This window comes from Poecilia formosa, unplaced genomic scaffold (assembly GCF_000485575.1).
Source record: "Poecilia formosa unplaced genomic scaffold, Poecilia_formosa-5.1.2 Scaffold544, whole genome shotgun sequence".
Lineage (NCBI taxonomy): Eukaryota > Metazoa > Chordata > Actinopteri > Cyprinodontiformes > Poeciliidae > Poecilia > Poecilia formosa.
In genome coordinates this window covers 96088-109633 of record NW_006800483.1, presented here as the reverse complement: position 1 = coordinate 109633, position 13546 = coordinate 96088, and the positions used below count along the sequence as shown (strand labels likewise).

Genomic DNA, 13546 nt, shown 5'->3' with positions numbered 1-13546 from the left:
CATACACATTGATAAAGGTGAACTCTTGTCCCTCTAGCTTGCCCACTACAATGTTGTATCTACCATCTTTGTCTTTATATTCGTGGCTCAACTCAAATGTGACCCTTTGGGATATTAAAGTTGCCACCCCCCTTCTACGACCTGATTTATGTGATGCACTAAATACCTGAGTAAAGCCCATTCTTTTGAGTTTACTATGCTCTTTCTCAGAGAGGTGAGTTTCCTGGAGGAATACTACTTCTGCTTTTTCTTTTTTAATTTTTCTTAATATTTTCTCCCTTTTTATTGGATTGTGGACTCCATTTACATTATAAGTTGTAATTCTAAGAGGTGATACTGAAGTCATGGCTTGCAAATAGCTGGATATTCAGAGCGAGTAAAATAATTGACAACCCTAAGCTACCCAAACAAAGAACAACTGTGAACAAATCAAACATTTCAGCTTTGTGGAACAAGCTAACACACATCCATTTAAAGACTTCCTTTCCTTTGGTCTTATTTATGACCATAACGGTGTTATAGTTTGTGAGCGATTAAGAGGGAAAGCCAGCGCGGCTCAGTGGCTGAGAAGGGCCCTCTGGTGGTGACGTTACCTGGTTGTAGCGATCCGATTTCTAGGAAGCGCGTTCCCCGACTTCGAATAACATCAAAAGGTAAGTAATAAGAAGTGTAGTAATAATAATAGTCCTTTGCTGTGTTTGATCCATCCGCTCTTGTGGTTATGCTTATTCTCTTCTAAACTCGTCCAGTTTTTTCTTGTATCCCTCCCGAGTTCCATTTTGTCGTTGGTCTTTGTCGTTCTTTCCTGTCTTGGTCCACATCGTGCTCTTGATCTTGTCTACCAACGTCGTCGATGGCTGGATAACGGTGATCTGGAAGCCTCGGTTCGCCATGTCCTTAGTTGCTTCAGCTGCAGAGTTGTAGACACGCGTGTTGTTCTCATAGAATACTCTCAACTTGGCCGGGAACGGTGTTTGGAATTTGATCTTTTTTTCCTTGAGGACCCGCTTCACTTCACTGTACTCACGTCGCCGTTTTAACACGTCTGGAGCATAATCGTGGTCCACTATGACTTTTCTCCCCGCCACTGTGAAGCCTTTCTTTTGCCATGCTCGTTTTAGTATTTCGTCTTTTATCTTAGAAGTGCCGAACTTGACTATTATGGAACGAGGGGGGGCCTCAGGCGGAGCTCTGGGTCCTAGAGAGCGGTGAGCTCTTTCAATGTTCAAATCAATTGATGTCGGAATGTCCAGTTTGTCTCGGAGTAGATTGTCTATGAAGGCTGAGATGGACGATGAGCCATCTTCAGAGCCCTCTACAATGCCATGGAGCCTCAAATTGTCCCTTCTCGATCTCCCCTCGAGCTCCACCAGCTTAGCCTCGAACTCGTCGTGTACTTTACTTAGCTTCATAGCTATCTCTTCCAACTGCTGAATTTTGTTCTCCGCTTCCAAGATGCGTGTCTCAGCCTCGTCCAGCCTTCTATTTACGTTCTTTATTTCCTCTTTAACCACTCGGCACCCTTCACCGTTTTCTCGACGTGATTCTCTTAGCTCTTGGAGAATAGTTTGTAGATTAACTGTCTCGTTAGCTGAGTCGTTAGCTGCTAATGATGCTTCCGAGTCCGAGAGGCTAGCCATACCTTCTTCGTTCGTTTCTTCTTCTCTTAACATTGATTTTCTGGACAACAGAGTGCTCCTTGATTTGGATTTGGGCATTCTGGATCACTTTTAAGTTTATCTTATATCTTACATTATGTAACTCTTGCTTTTTTTTAAATTTGTCGGGGAGCCACCTGGTTAAGCTGTCGCCATCTTGCTTGCTCACCCGGAAGTCTCTAATCCCTGTTTTTTATGTAAGATTCAAACCAGTTGAGCTCTGGACCGGAGAGTCCGACCCAACTCTCCAGTCGATTCAGTAAAATGTCGTGGACAACAGTGTTGAAAGCTGCACTGAGGTCCAACAGAACCAGCACTGTGGTTCTCCCAGTCTGTATTTACATGGATATCATTGAACACTTTGACTAGGCCGTCTCCGTGCTGTGGTAACCATGGAAACCAGACTGGAAGCAGTCAAAGCGATTCATTATTGTTAGGAAGTTATTTAATTGTTTAAAAACTGCTTTTTCAATAACTTTGTTGATGAATGGGAGGTTGGAGGTCAGAGGTCGGCCTGTAATTCTGCAGTAGTGATTTGTCTAGATTGTTCTTTTTTATCAGTGGTTTGATAACTGCTGTTTTCAAAGCCTGGGGGAAAACAGTTACGTTGGAGTTACATTATGCATCCACTAGATGGAGCTGCACTAAAGGGAAAGCCAACAAAACAGTCTGACAGTCTCCGGTTGGCAAGGAGAGAGTTCCTGGGCCGGGGCGTGGCCAGACGATGGTCACCCTTCTCCGTTCGCGCACAGCATGTTGGTGGAGAACGTGGCGCTAAACAACCTGCAGACGACCTGATTCTAGATGGTCAGTAGGTAGATGGGTCAGTCAAACTTTATTAACAAACCAGCGTTCTGACAACTATCCCAGCATGCACCGCGCGCTTCTTCTTCTACCGGCAAAAATGAAGTCGGTGGCTGCTTACCGTAGTTGCTAGACCTGTTGTGGCTCAATATTGGTCCATATAAGGCGCACCGGATTATAAGGCGGGGCCGCACAGTGGCGCAGCTGGTAGAGCTGTTGCCTTGCAGCAAGAAGGTCCTGGGTTTGATTCCCGGCCCAGTCTCTATGCATGGAGTTTGCATGTTCTCCCTGTGCATGCATGGGTTTTCTCCAGGTACTCTGGTTTCCTCCCACAGTCCAAAGACATGACTGTTTTTATTGGCCTCTCCAAATTGCCCCTAGGTGTGAGTGTGTGTGCATGGTTGTGTGTCTCTGTGTTGCCCTGCGACAGACTGGCGACCTGTCCAGGTGACCCCGCCCCCCGCCCGGAACGTTAGCTGGAGGCACCAGCAGCCCTCCTGACCCCACTAAGGGACAAGGGTGTAAAGAAAATGGATGGATGGATTATAAGGCGCACTGTCAGCTTTTTAGGAAATTGAAGGTTTTTAGGTGCGCCTTATAGTGCGGAAAATACGGCATTCAAAGTGTCGTCTTTCAAAACAGGTTAACATGAACTCAAAACCATGTTTCAATCAGAAATTAACACAGCAAATATCTGTACGTTATATTAAATGTTAAGTTTGTGACAGTGGTATTATCAGGGCATCACTTTTTATTTAAACTTATGTTTTCTGTATATTAGGCCTCGTTTATCGTAAAATATTATACATAAAAATAAATGTACAGCAGGTTGGGCGTCCCAGGATGAAGAACGATAAAGATTCCTGTTGTAAACAGGGAAACATTTTGAACATCAAATAAATCTAAAATATCGCAATGTTTTCAGAAAAGCATTTTTAATGCAGATTATTTAGTGAAGGAGCATCAACACAGTGAGGCTGATTTATTGGATCAGTTATTGATCAGAACCGCTTGAGTCGGTGCTGCGTCCCAGGAAAGAGACCCGACACAGCTGGCTGGATCCAGAACACTGACCCACGAGGACTGCAGGTTCTGGTTAAACTGGTTCTTCAGTGTGCAGTCTGACTGGTTCTCTCAGGATTTAATAAGGCTTAATGCTCTGATGTTCCTGCAGGAGTGGGCCTGCGGTTCTGATCCAGAACCTTCCATTCCTCCTCCATTCATGCTGATGCTCTGAATGAAAGCAGCCGGTCCGCCCGCAGCCATCTGCCGTGCCGCTGGCGCCCACGCGCCACGCTGAGATCCGGCAGCATGGCGGAGGCGAGCCGCTGACTCACTGCACTCAGCACACACACTGCGCACGAAGCGCGCACGCCCCCATGCTGCGCAGCTGCCAGCACGAAGAGAAGAAGTTCAAACTGCAGAACACATCCAGACAGAATTAGAGTTTTCTGTCTTAAATCGGATCATCCACTGGAACACGGTGAGGGACAAAATCAGTAGAGCATGTGGGCCACAAGGAAAACATTTTTAAAAACTTTGACCCTTTTATATTTTATGTCCTCAATAATTAACACTAAATATTACAATTTTATTGGAAATTTTTTGGAAATTTTATATAGAGACGGAGCAGAACATTGCAGCCCACATTTAGATTTTAGTTTAGTTTTAATTTGGGATGCAAAATTTGCTTTTGAGTAAAATCAAGGCAATAATTGTGGTTCATCACTAAATTAAGTGCAATTAATAAGTGGGAATCTAGTATTTTTAAAAATGCTATGTTTGATTAAAGTGTCTGTGTGAATCAACCAGCTGGTCAGATCTGCTCCGTTCTAAAACTGTTGAAACGTTTAACCAGGGGTGGAAATTAAACATTTTCGTATTGAAATTATTATTACTAAAATATCTCAGAACGTGTTCATTATTAATTCCACGGTCTGTCATTATTCCTGTTTTATTCCAGAGTTTTTCTGACTATCTGGAGCGTAATGTTGATTTCCCCCAGACTATCTCTCTCTCTCACACTCACACACACACACACCTGCCCTCAGGCCTGCATGAAACTTTTTTTTTATGAACATTTTCACTCCGTTTTACCGGGCAGCAGCAGCTAATCTGAACTCTTCCTCCCTGGTCTCTCTCATATTCATCCTCCTCCGACGATAATAAAGCCCCTGAATCGCTAATTCTCCCTCCTTCTCCGCTGCTGAATCTGCTCCAGCGGTCAAAGTTTGTGTGGTAAACATATCGCTCAGTTTGACACATTTTTCTGAATGGTCTTATGTGCTTTTTAGCTTTTGTTGTAGGTTTTCTGACCCTCCCCGTCTCGTAACCAACCTCTCAGTTTTCACGGACTCTGGTTAGCAGCTTACCGTTAGCAGCTAACCATTAGCAGCTAACCATTAGAAGCTAACCGGCCGAGGAGAAGAGAGGGCTCCGTTTATGAAAAATGTATTAACACCGTGTTGGACACAGACTGCAGCTCTGAGCTTTATTTCTGTTCCTTCACAAAGTTCTGGTATAAAAATAAAACTTGTTTTCGTCTCAGTGATGAAGCAGCCAATTAGCTGCTCCAAATCAGTCCATGTCATCGGTCAGGGCGCATCGGGTGCGGCACACTTCCTGTTCCGCACCTGAACCACTTCCTTTCTCTCCTTCAGGAAGTTCCCGAAGGCGTCGCTCTCTTTGCTCTCCTCAGTGGCTACAGACAGAAACACGGAAAAGTTTAGGAATACCCAGCAACATTTGGGAACGTTAGGAACGCTCCGTAACGTTTGGCAACGTTCGGAACGCTCTGTAACGATTGACAACGTTCTGGAACGTTAGGAACACTCCGTAACGATTGACAACGCTTCGTAACGATTGACAACGTTCTGGAACGTTAGGAACGCTCCGTAACGATTGACAACGCTCCGTAACGATTGACAACGTTCCGTCACATTTGACAACGTTCGGAACGCTCCGTAACGTTTAGCAACGTTCTGGAATGTTAGGAACGTTCCGTAACGTTTGACAACGCTCCGTAACGTTTGACAACGCTCCGTNCCTGAACCACTTCCTTCCTCTCCTTCAGGAAGTTCCCGAAGGCGTCGCTCTCTTTGCTCTCCTCAGTGGCTACAGACAGAAACACGGAAAAGTTTTGGAATACCCAGCAACGTTCGGGAACGTTAGGAACGCTGCGTAACGTTTGGCAACGTTCGGAACGCTCCGTAACATGTAGCAACTTCGGAAACGTTCGGAACGCTCAGTAACATGTAGCAACTTCGGAAACGTTCGGAACGCTCCGTAACATGTAGCAACTTCGGAAACGTTCGGAACGCTCCGTAACATTTAGCAACATTCGGGAACGTTACGAACGCTCCGTAACGTTTGGCAACGTTCGGAACGCTCCGTAACATTTAGCAACGTTCGGGAACGTTAGGAACGCTCCGTAACGTTTGGCAACGTTAGGAACGCTCCGTAACGTTTGGCAACGTTCGGAACGCTCCGTAACGTTTGGCAACGTTCGGAACGCTCCGTAACGTTTGGCAACGTTCGGAACGCTCCGTAACATTTAGCAACGTTCGGGAAGATTAGGAACGCTCCGTAACCTTTGGCAACATTCGGGAACGTTACGAACGCTCCGTAACGTATGGCAACGTTCGGAACGCTCCGTAACATTTAGCAACGTTCGGGAACGTTCGGAACGCTCCGTAACGTTTGGCAACGTTCGGGAACGTTAGGAACGCTCCGTAACTTTTGGCAACATTCGGGAACGTTACGAACGCTCCGTAACGTATGGCAACGTTCGGAACGCTCCGTAACGTTTGGCAACGTTCGGAACGCTCCGTAACATTTAGCAACGTTCGGGAACGTTAGGAACGCTCCGTAACCTTTGGCAACATTCGGGAACGTTACGAACGCTCCGTAACGTATGGCAACGTTCGGAACGCTCCGTAACATTTAGCAATGTTCGGGAACGTTAGGAACGCTCCGTAACATTTAGCAATGTTCGGGAACGTTAGGAACGCTCCGTAACATTTAGCAANGTTCGGAACGCTCCGTAACGTTTAGCAACGTTCTGGAATGTTAGGAACGTTCCGTAACGTTTGACAACGCTCCGTAACGTTTGACAACGCTCCGTAACGATTGACAACGCTCCGTAACGATTGACAATGCTCTGTAAAGATTGACAACGCTCCGTAACGATTGACAACGCTCCGTAACGATTGACAACGCTCCGTAACGATTGACAACGTTCCGTAACGTTTGACAACGCTCCGTAACAATTGACAACGTTCCGTAACGTTCTGGAACGTTAGGAACGCTCTGTTTGACAATGTTCTGGAATGTTAGGAATGCTCCGTAACGATTGACAATGCTCCGTAACGTTTGACAACGTTCTGGAATGTTAGGAACGCTCCGTAGCGATTGACAACGCTCCGTAACGATTGACAACGTTCCGTAACGATTGACAACGTTCCGTAACGTTTGACAACGTTCGGTACGCTCTGTATCGATTGACAACGCTCCGTAAAGATTGACAAAGCTCTGTAACGATTGACAACGCTCCGTAAAGATTGACAACGCTCTTAGATTGACAACGCTCTGTAACCATTGACAATGCTCCGTAACGATTAACAACGTTCCATCACGTTGACAACGTTCGGAATGCTCCGTAACGTTTACCAACGTTCAGGAACGTTAGGAACGCTCTGTAACGTTTGACAACGTTCTGGAATGTTAGGAATGCTCCGTAACGATTGACAACGCTCCGTAACGTTTGACAACGTTCCGTAACGTTTGACAACGCTCCGTAACAATTGACAAGGTTCTGGAATGTTAGGAACGCTCCGTAGCGATTGACAATGCTCCGTAACGATTGACAACTTTCGGAACGCTCCGTAACGTTTACCAGCGTTCAGGAACGTTAGGAACGCTCTGTAATGTTTGACAATGTTCTGGAATGTTAGGTATGCTCCGTAACGATTGACAATGCTCCGTAACGTTTGACAACGTTCCGTAACGTTTGACAACGCTCCGTAACGTTTGACAACGCTCCGTAACAATTGACAACGTTCCGTAACGTTCTGGAACGTTAGGAACGCTCCGTAGCGATTGACAACGCTCCGTAACGATTGACAACGCTCTGTAAAGATTGACAACGCTCCGTAACGATTGACAACGTTCCATCACGTTTGACAACGTTCGGAACGCTCCGTAACGTTTACCAACGTTCAGGAACGTTAGGAACGCTCTGTAATGTTTGACAATGTTCTGGAATGTTAGGAATGCTCTGTAACGTTTGACAACGTTCCGTAACGTTTGACAACGTTCCGTAATGTTCTGGAACGTTAGGGACGCTCCGTAAGGATTGACAACGTTCTGGAATGTTAGGAACGCTCTGTAGCGATTGACAACGCTCCGTAACGATTGACAACGCTCGGGAACGTTGGAAATACTCAGCTCGTTTTCTCACCGGAGTGATCGATGTCGTCTGTGTCGTCTGCCTCTTCCTCACTGTCGTCATGGTTACCGNTCCGTAACATTTAGCAATGTTCGGGAACGTTAGGAACGCTCCGTAACATTTAGCAATGTTCGGGAACGTTAGGAACGCTCCGTAACATTTAGCAACGTTCGGGAACGTTAGGAAGGCTCCGTAATATTTAGCAACGTTAGGGAACGTTAGGAACGCTCCTTAACGATTGACAACGTTCCGTAACGATTGACAACGTTCCGGAACGTTTGACAACGTTCTGGAACGTTAGGAATGCTCCGTAACGATTGACAACGCTCTGTAACGTTGGACAACGTTCTGGAACGTTAGGAACGCTCCGTAACGACTGACAACGCTCCGTAACGATTGACAACGTTCGGGAACGTTAGGAACGCTCTGTAACGTTTGACAATGTTCTGGAATGTTAGGAACGCTCTGTAACGTTTGACAACGCTCCGTAACGTTTGACAACGTTCTGGAACGTTAGGAATGCTCCGTAACGATTGACAACGTTCTGGAATGTTAGGAACGCTCCGTAACGATTGACAATGCTCCGTAACGTTTGACAACGCTCCGTAACGATTGACAATGCTCCGTAACGTTTGACAACGCTCCGTAACGTTTGACAACGTTCTGGAACGTTAAGAATGCTCCGTAACGATTGACAACACTTTGTAACGATTGACAACGCTCCGTCACATTTGACAACGTTCCGAACGGTCCGTAACGTTTACCAATGTTCAGGACCGTTAGGAACGCTCCGTAACGTTTAGCAACATTCGGGAACGTTAGGAACGCTCTGTAACGTTTGACAATGTTCTGGAATGTTAGGAACGCTCTTTAACGTTTGACAACGTTCTGGAACGTTAGGAACGCTCCGTAACAATTGACAACGCTCTGTAACGTTTCACAACGTTCTGAACGCTCCGCAACGATTGACAACGTTCCGTAATGTTTGACAACGTTCTGGAATGTTAGGAACGCTCTGCAACGATTGACAACGCTCTGTAACGTTTGACAACGTTCTGGAACGTTAGGAACGCTCCGTAACGTTTGGCAACGTTCTGAACGTTCCGTAACGTTTGACAACGTTCCGGAACGTTAGGAACGCTGCGTAACGTTTGACAACGTTCTGGAATGTTAGGAACGCTCCGTAACAATTGATAATGCTCCGGAACGTTAGGAACGCTCTGTAACGATTGACAACGTTCCGTAACGTTTGACAACGAATGTTAGGAACGCTCCGTAACAATTGATAACGCTCCGTAACAATTGATAATGCTCCGGAACGTTAGGAACGCTCTGTAACGTTTGACAACGTTCCGTAACGTTTGACAACGTTCCGTAACGTTTGACAACGTTCTGGAATGTTAGGAACGCTCCGTAACGATTGATAACGCTCCGTAACGTTTGACAACGTTCGGGAACGTTGGAAATACTCAGCTCTTGTTGTTTTCTCACCGGAGTGGTCGATGTCGTCTGTGTCATCTACCTCTTCCTCGCTGTCGTCACGGTTACCGCGGCTCATGATGAGGTCGCTGGGCCCAGCAACATCGGCTTCCTCTGCGACAGGAAGAAGCGCGTTAGAACCGGACCAGAACCGGGCCGTCCTGTGGGGCAGTTCTGTCCTCTACCTGCGGACGTGGCAGGGGACATGTCCACCGCCCCCAGGTCCTTCCTGAGGCGCTCCAGCTGCTCCTGCTGCTTCCTGCTCTGCGCCGCCACCTGGTGGGCAGGAGGACCGTTTACAACCAGAACCAGAACCGGGACAAAGCAAAACCAGAGCCAGAACTCACCAGCTGCCGCCGCAGACGCTCATACTCCGGCCGGTAGTCCCTGAAGAGACGAGACAATCAGATCCCGACCTGAACAAACTGAACTAGAACCAACTGGACCTGCGTAGGTTCTGACTCACCTGTGGTACTCCTCGGCTGCCTCCTCCACCTGAGTGAACAGCTGGTCCAGCCCACTTCCCGTCACCGCGGAAACGCCCACCACCTGTCACACAGCCCAAACATCAGTCAGGCCCAAAGAACCAAAAACCGGACCGTCTGAGTCTGGTCCAGTCCGTACCCTCAGACTGGTGTAGAACTCATCCAGAACCAGGCTCATGGACCGGGTCAGGTTGCTGACGTAGGACGTCTCCTGGTTCAGAGCGTCCTGGAACGCCTCGAAGTCCTGCATCCACTCCACGGCGAAGCTGTGCTCGATGATGTCCGTCTGCAGTCAGGGGTCAAAGGTCAACATGGGGTCGACAGGAGGTCACAACAACAACCACCACCAGGAAGCAGCTGACCTTGTTCATGGCCACGATGAAGGGCAGCTTGGTCTTATAGAGGATGCTGGGAGAGAGAAGAGACCATCAGAACCCAAAGCACGCTGCTCTGGAATGAGTTTAATCTGGTCCTGCAGCGCCCTCTGCTGGTTCACATGAGGAACTGCAGATGTTCAGTTCCTCACCGCTTCAGCTTCTTTTATATGTATTAAACATTTTACTGCCTGACATCCAACAACAGGATTCCTTTATCCTGCGTTCACACTGCAGCCTGAAGTGACCCAATTCAGATTTTTTTTGGTGTAATGTGACCTGTATCCGATCTTTTCATGGCAGTGTGAACAGCACAGGTCGGATTCTTTTTCGAATGTGATCCATATCCGATACATATCCGATTCAAATGCGACCTAACGTCCAGGTCGCATTCATCAGAACTGAACGTCACTGTTTCTCAACAAATCTCACTATTCTGCGTCCTGATAAGCGCAAGTGGGAAGAAAAACAACAACCATGACAGATTATATGAGGATTAAGTTGTTAATATGCTGCTCCGGCCGGACAACAACTTCAAATATGTAAGCTAAGCTCCACCGTTAGCCTCCATGTTTACTTCCGCAAACACTGAGCACTTCTTCTTTTCATGGCAGTTGGCAGAACACTGAGAACGCTGACGCTATGGCGCCCTCTGCTGCGCATGCGGGACACTTTCAGGTCGTTTGCCCGTTCACACTGCAGAACGCATACAGGTCGCATTTACTGGCAGTGTGAACGGCCCGGCAAAAAACTCGGAATTGGGTCACTTCAGGCTGCAGTGTGAACGCACCCTTAGTGAACTGATGAACAGGAAAAGGATTTTCAAATCAAACGTTTCAGATGGATTCTTTTAGTCTAAACTAAATCTTTGCAACTTTTATAAAAATGTTTATCAAGGTTGTTGCATGTTGTCACAGTTTATCAGACAGAACATGGGGAAGGGAAGCAGATACACAAGCATGATTGACAGCGCCTCCTGGCTCTGATTGGTTGTTTACAGTTAGAACCGGCAGAAGGCGGAGGAGTTTGATTTTCTTTTATCAGATTATGTCTCATAACTTAAATATGTTACAAGCATTTTTCTAGAAGTTGCTGCAGCTTTAAGGATTAATCGATCACTAAATCAGCTGATGATTATCAGGACTGTTTCAGTTCTAACAGGTTCCAGAACAATCTGACCCAGAACGTCTGGTTCTGGTTCTAAACTTAAAAGCTCAGTGTTTTCTAGAACCAGAACTGGGTCGGTACCTGCAGGCGTACAGCATGTTGGACATGAAGGTGACAGGGTGGACGCTGCGGGACGTGTCCATCACGTAGACGACCACGCAGGGGAACGAGGACGCCTGGAGAACACAAACAGATCTGGGTCAGAACCAGGCCGGGCCAGAACCAGGACCCACCAGACCCAGAACCCACCAGAGCCTCTGTGATGATGGTTCCTGACGCTGACCAGGTGAAGACTTCGATCTGACCCGGCGTGTCGATCAGGACGAACCTGCGGAGACATCAGCAGCAGAACTTCAGGTTCTGGACCCAAACAGAACTGGTACACTGGTCAGGAGCAGCTGGTACTGACCGGTGGTTCTGACGTTTCTTCTCGATGAACTGCATCACCTGAATGACACCAGAACACAGAAACCCTTTCAGGAGCAGATCCAGATCCAATCAGAGGTTCTTGTACCGAACCGGGTCTGATCAGAGGTGATAGCAGAACCGGGTAGTCTGGACCGGACCGGGTCGGGTCACCTGGTCAAATCGCGTGGCAAACAGGTTTAGCGCAGTGACGATGCCGCCGTTCGGGCCCAGTCCGTACTGCTTCATCACCTCCTTGTAGTTCACCGTGTCCCGGATGTCTGAGAGACAGAGGACAGGCTGAGGACAGGGGACACCGTCCAGAACCGGAACAAGGCAGAACCGGAAGCCAGAGCTCACCGATGTTGGCCGGAAACGGAACCTCATGTACGGCCGGGTCCAGGTTGATGACGTAAGGAGGCGAGTTCTGGGCGTGGAGGTGAGCCGTCAGTCTCTGCGGGGACAAACACAGGCTGGTAACCAGGCAACCTGGTAACTAGGCAACCTGGTAACCAGGCAACCCGGTAACCAATCAGCAGCTGGTTTGGATCAGAACCTGTTCTGAAAACGAGCAGAATGTAGGAGCTGCTGAGGTTCTGGTGGTTCTACAGAACTCAGTGCAGCTCTTCTATGAGTCCACTGAGGGCGGAAACATCAGAACCGAACCGAACCTGAATACCAGAAGCCGAGCGTCACCGGGTCCAACGGGACTCTCTGAGCAGAACCCGAACCTGTTGGACCTGTTCCCAGGCGGAACCGGTCGAGAACACGGCCCAGATGAAGCCCGGCCTGTGCTGCTGCTGAGGGGTTCGCGCGTGGATGCGGAGCTGTCACGCGCTGCCTCACCTGGACAAAGGTGGTCTTTCCGGAACCCGCCATGCCCAGCACGATGAGACACACCGGGGAGTCCGGAACCGGACCCGGACTCGAACCTCCCTCCGCTGCTGGTGCCGAATTGTCTCTGCTCTCCGGAGAATCCACCGGTGCCGCTGCCGCCATGTTGGTGGATGGCCGTAAACAGGCAGGCTGTGCCGTAAAAGAGGACGCGACGAGCCGCTTCGGCCAGCAGAGGGCGCAAAGGTGCAGAAAAAAAATATCCAGAAAAAATAAATAAAAAAGCATTTAAATTTAAACATATCAACAAAGAGGCAAGAAAACTATATATGTAAAAAAAATAATAAAAAAAAAAGGTCCGGAGTTTATTTGACATTAAAATAAAAAATAGATATAAAAATGTTTTTAATATTTAATATTTTATATATTTTTCTTTAAGTATTTCATTGGTTTAATATTTGTTGATAATTTTCTTAAAAACATCTAAAGCTGATCAGCCTGGTGAAGGTCCAGGTGAAGACCATGAACACTGCATTCCTCACCTGGTTACCATAGCAGCCGACTGTCAAACAATAGTATGAGAATAAAAACTATCCTGTTGTCAGCCAGTTAAGATTCAACTGCTCATCAGAAATATTTCATCTTGCAGTGTGGCATGGCAGAATGCCATGCCACACTGCATTTCCTAAATAGCCCAGTCCAATTATTAAATTCAAAAATTGTTTAAAATATAATTTTTATTACTCTTATGTAATTTTCTGATCTTCTGGGTCTTTTTAAAGGCTTAAAAAAATTCTCTTTGTATAATAGTTCTAAAGAATGAGTTTCACTTTTGAAATGTTGAAGTATTTCATGTTATTCTATTTTATAAGTCAAAGCTTTAAAACTGAGGAA

General features: G+C 47.0%; 1 protein-coding gene across 2 annotated transcripts; it reads right to left on the bottom strand.

Moving 5' to 3' along the window:
- Nucleotides 1-4927: 4927 nt before the first annotated feature.
- gpn1 (GPN-loop GTPase 1) lies at nt 4928-12876 on the bottom strand. 2 transcript variants are annotated; one of them, XM_007540495.2, is made up of 14 exons: nt 12665-12876; nt 12179-12272; nt 11993-12099; nt 11823-11860; nt 11663-11741; nt 11495-11589; nt 10235-10280; nt 10012-10158; nt 9854-9936; nt 9735-9774; nt 9573-9663; nt 9400-9501; nt 5515-5576; nt 4928-5101 (listed from the first exon to the last, which is right to left on the bottom strand). In XM_007540495.2, the coding sequence occupies exons 1-14, from the start codon at nt 12815-12817 to the stop codon at nt 5057-5059; spliced, it is 1182 nt and encodes a 393-aa protein (XP_007540557.1). In that variant the 5' UTR covers nt 12818-12876; the 3' UTR covers nt 4928-5056. The 2 variants fall into 2 exon arrangements, with proteins under 2 accessions (XP_007540557.1, XP_007540559.1); XM_007540497.2 differs by lacking the exon at nt 5515-5576 and having other exon boundaries at nt 4928-5163.
- Between the last annotated feature and the right edge of the window lie 670 nt (nt 12877-13546).